This window comes from Solanum tuberosum, unplaced genomic scaffold, assembly GCF_000226075.1.
Source record: "Solanum tuberosum cultivar DM 1-3 516 R44 unplaced genomic scaffold, SolTub_3.0 scf00128, whole genome shotgun sequence".
NCBI classification, from domain to species: Eukaryota; Viridiplantae; Streptophyta; class Magnoliopsida; order Solanales; family Solanaceae; genus Solanum; species Solanum tuberosum.
Genome location: NW_006239053.1, coordinates 1,355,732 through 1,360,402, shown reverse-complemented (window position 1 = coordinate 1,360,402; position 4,671 = coordinate 1,355,732). Strand labels below are relative to the sequence as shown.

General features: G+C 38.3%; 1 protein-coding gene across 1 annotated transcript in view; it reads left to right on the top strand.

The window, feature by feature from the left end:
* Positions 1-4,305, top strand: part of LOC102602843 (uncharacterized) — an 8,457-nt gene extending 4,152 nt beyond the window's left edge. The window contains exons 3-9 of the mRNA XM_006350817.2: positions 170-262; positions 897-1,079; positions 1,172-1,274; positions 1,497-1,682; positions 2,179-3,296; positions 3,412-3,785; positions 3,880-4,305. Coding sequence (XP_006350879.1) covers positions 170-262; positions 897-1,079; positions 1,172-1,274; positions 1,497-1,682; positions 2,179-3,296; positions 3,412-3,785; positions 3,880-3,949 — 2,127 coding nt within the window. The 3' untranslated portion in view covers positions 3,950-4,305. The remainder of the gene's footprint in view (positions 1-169; positions 263-896; positions 1,080-1,171; positions 1,275-1,496; positions 1,683-2,178; positions 3,297-3,411; positions 3,786-3,879) is intronic.
* Positions 4,306-4,671: the final 366 nt, after the last annotated feature.

The window sequence follows — 4,671 nt, the reverse complement described above, 5'->3', positions numbered from 1 at the left end:
GGCTTGCAGTTTTAGTAGCTCGATGAACGTTATCGTAATTGAATGTTGTTTGATAGAGGTGTACTACTATCTATTTAGTTCGGCTATCCATAGTCATTCAGTAGATTTATGCTTAATTGATTATTTATTATCTGTTAAAGTTTGAGAAGTTTTGAATTTCTCATGGCAGGTTAAGCTCGTGAAATGTATTGTACGAAATACTGTGATAGATATTTCCTTTAATCAGTTAGGAGGACTTAGCACACTCTGTTTCCTTGAGCAGGTAAGTTACCAGCTAACTGTCAACATTCAAATAATCTTGTTCCTATAGGTGCTCGGATGTGGGTCAATGACTGTGTTAATGTGATAGAGCGTGCTTTAATTTTTTTTTCAAAGACTCTTATATACAAGATGTTTTGCATGTATTGGTTAAGCGGAAACAACTGGAACTGAAAAAGGGTTTAATGGAATCTCTAAAACAGAGAATGCACCTCTTTTAGTTATGGCCTTATAGGTATTGATTTAACTACAGCAGTATGCTGTTGGATAGAGTGGGGATCTTTTGGTTAATTGGTTCTTGTTATTTCTTACCTGCTCAATTCCCTCTCTAATTACCAGGTGGTTGTAAACTTCTACTCGTTTAATAATATATATAGCTGAGTGTTGACATCATCATATATCTCTCCATTCTGCAGTATTTGGACCAACTTTTTTTTATGCGATTGGTGCTTAAAATGAGCTACATTTTACTTTTTAAACAAATGTCTGATAGAGTTTAGTTGTTTATTATCTATTTCAGATTATTGTCCTTTTAAATATCTCCCCCTCTGATCAATTGATTTTATTCTTCTGTTTCATGTTAAATGAGGAAATGAACAGCTAATTTTATTCTTGTCTTCTCTGTTTCATGACCGCAGGTAGATCGCCTTGTTGGTAAAAATCATCTATTCAAACGTAGCATTATTTTGATAAAGGCTTGGTGCTATTATGAAAGTCGTGTTCTTGGTGCACATCATGGTCTGATTTCTACATATGCTTTGGAAACACTGGTCTTATTTATATTCCAACTGTTCCATTCATCGCTAAATGGTCCTCTAGCGGTAATTACTTGTTTGTGCCTTTTTACTTTGTGCATTGAGCTTGGTATGCAAGTATAAGTGTATTTAATATTCCTGTTTTTGCTTGCTTTTAGGTTCTCTATAGATTTTTGGATTACTACAGCAAATTTGATTGGGACAAATATTGTATCAGTTTGAATGGTCCAGTATGCAAATCCTCCCTTCCTGAGTTATTTGGTAAGCAATGCTCTTCCTTTCATAATTCATTGATGTAGTTTGTGATCTCCTTCAGATGTCTACAACCTTCTAGGATTTTTTCTCACACTTAGGCATAAGCTTACAAAGAGATTGATGTTTCTCCTCTTTTTGGCTTTTGGGTGGTATATGGGTTAGTTGTGTGAAGAATCTATTTTTCTTTATTCAGTTTTTTTCTCACAGTCACCGTTTATTTGTCTGCAGTTGAGATGCCAGATTATATAAGCAACGAGTTATTGCTAAGTGAGGAGTTTTTAAGGAACAGTGCGGAAATGTTCTCAGTTCCATCCAGGGGTCTTGAGTCGGACACACGACCATTTCAACAGAAGTATCTAAACATAATTGACCCCTTGAAGGAAAATAATAACCTTGGACGTAGTGTCAGCAAAGGTACAACTTGAATAACTTATATTTTGTGGTTTACAAGTTTGTTATATAGGAAACCCGTCCCCCTTTGTTTCTTTGTTTTTCTTTTTATCCTTTTCTGGTACTCCGGGTAGTCAGAAACTATGAAGAATGGCCGATCCTTATGAACTGATTCTGCTGTTTTGGCGACAATTGGGATCATTACCAAGTTTGTTTTGTTTGCTTATCCAAGTCTTCCTTTTCATCTTTGCATTCTCTCTTTTTTTTGTTGCTACCAGAAGTACTTAAGCCTTGCCTTGTTACCACCACTAGTTGGATAATGAGCAATATGTTTAACGATTGCTTGCCCAGGAGTAATAAGTTATTTGAGAGTTAGTATGCCTGTAGAAGAGAAGTTTTGGAAACTTAGAATGTGCTTGTCATGTTATTTCCAGGAAATAGCATGATTGTGGTGCTTTGAGTATTTAGGTGGTCTATGTTGCTCGGTCTCAAGCATAAATTATGTTTTGATTCCCTTCAGGTAATCTCTATCGAATACAAAGAGCTTTTAAGTATGGGGCCCGCAAGCTTGGCGATATTCTTTTGTCACCAGATGACAAAGTTGCTGATGAGATCAAGAAGTTCTTTGCAAACACTATTGAGAGGCATAGACTCAATCATGTGGCTGAATTGCAATATTCCAGCCTAATTTTTGGTGATGAAGACACATGTTCTTCATTATCCCCTGCTGAATTTTATGCCAATGCTAGAATGCTTCTGAAATCATCAGACGGTGATTTTGAGAATGATAGCCTGAAAAAGGCATATACATCAATATCAAATGAGTTGTTGAGTAGTTTGATGAATGGAGCTTCTTCAGAGATGGTGTCAGAAAATGGCTCCTTTTCAGATGATGCACTAGTGTCAGGATTCTGTCAATACAGATATGCAAATGATCCTTTAGCTTCTGTACCTCTAAATCTCGGTGTTTCAAATGGCTCATATGACTGTAGTTCTAATGGAAATTCCATGAGTTCTCTTTCTTGGAAGCATTACTATGCTCGTCCGTTCTATTTCAATAAATCATCTGTTGAAAATGGGAACTGTGAACCTGAGTTGTGCCTAAGTGACCTATCTGATTCTTGTTTGGGGGTGGAAACCCCAAAGTGCCCTCAGGAGAGCAGCAGCATTTACCAAGCAGGTACTGATTATAGTGAGGACTTCTGGTCTGGTGGTTCAGAAATCTCAAGTCCAAGGACCAGTGTTTTAGAAAGTGTAACTCTCGATATAGGGGAAAGGGACTTGGCAAGCATAGCTGGAGATATTGAAGCTATAAATCCTTTGGTGGACTTAAGTGGGGACTATGACAGCCATATACGGAGTTTGCTTTATGGCCAGTGTTGCTATGGGTGTTATCTGTCAGCACCAGTACTTAATAGTCCTTCATCACCTTCTCCATCTCAAAACAAAAACTTTTGGGATACTGTCCGACAATCAATACCACTTAGAAAGAACTCATTTTGGCAAACAAATGGGAATGGTATGCTTGTGGTGAAACCAGCTGCTCAACCTTCTGGCAATGCTCTATCATCTGATGCTACTTTAGGTTCTGACAAGAAAGAAATGGCACAAGGAACTGGCACCTACTTTCTGAATACGGTAGTTTTCTCTTACAATCTGGCCAGTTTATTTCCCATATTTTGGTATCTCAGTTTGTTTAGATAAGTATCTCTCTTTTTGTAAAGCTTGAGGCGGTTTTTGTATCTCCTTTCAGGAATATCACCAGGAGAGACGTAAAGGACGGACTAAGAGTAAGGCATTAGGAAGTCATGGTCAGTTTCATTTGCATAGTGGCACCCATAGTCACGAGTGTGTTGCATTTTCTGATGCAAATCATTCAGAGGAGATTTCAGCTGTAAAATCTTCTGTTGAAGGTCATGAGAAGTTAGCCTCTTCTAGCCAATCTGATGGCCTCCTCGAAGAATCTCATGCCAATGCTTTCTCGAATTCATCATGTAGAATTGAATTTGGATCTCTGGGTAATCTCTCTGGGGATGTGCTTTCACACACTTCTCGTGATGTGGTCCTGATTCCGAGTGTCCCACAAAAAGTGCAACTTTCACAACCTGCTTGTAGTAAACTAGGAAGGTAGGAAAAGTTCCCTACTTTTTCTATTTTTAGACTGTGGAGTAGTATGATCTTTGTTACTAGATACTATCTGAAGTTCTAATTTGGTTTTCAGGGATGCAGAGCATTCGTTAAGGCTGAAGAACGAAGATGAGTTCCCTCCTCTACCATTGTGGAAGGTTTAGGATTTCCTACTTGTTTGAAGACTGAAAGGGAATTTTACAGTGAAAACTAACAAAAACAGATACTTTAGGCAGATATCAGATATAAAAGAGAAACTTGAAGACGGTATATCCGTTTGTTTTTTTTTTTTTTTTTTTTTTGGATGCACATCTAGGTGGAGCCTTTTTGGTAGCAGGAGCTTACAACAATTACAGCTTAGTTCCAATCTAGTCGAGGCCAGCTATATGAACGTAGTGTAACATAGCATATGCATACTGTACAGTTTCTTTGGCAGAACTTCGTTGCGCCATTAGCTGTAATGCTGTAGTTCCTGAGTTACCACCAATGCAAACTTTTAGTGCATGTTAGCTTCTAATCATTTTGGTGCTGCTCATCTGTTTTGCTTCAGTTTTTATCTCTGTTTGGCAGTAGTATGTGGCCCCTTCTGGAGATTTGGCTGCATTTACATCCCTTTGGTCATCTGTTTTTACTTCATATTTGATGTCTCAGTGACAATAGTGAGTACATGACTTTTGGGATTCGTCATTGATTGGACAATAGTTTTGATGAATGATGTGCCACCCAACTTAAGGGTGCGACTTGGAGGTCAATGAAGTGGATGAAAACCTCTGAGATATCAGGGTTCGAATTCCAGAGACAAGATATTGGGTGATCTCATTTCACTTGTTATAGGCCTTGGGGGTAGGTGTGTGTGTGTCGGGAGGGGGGGGGGGGTTCGAGTTAC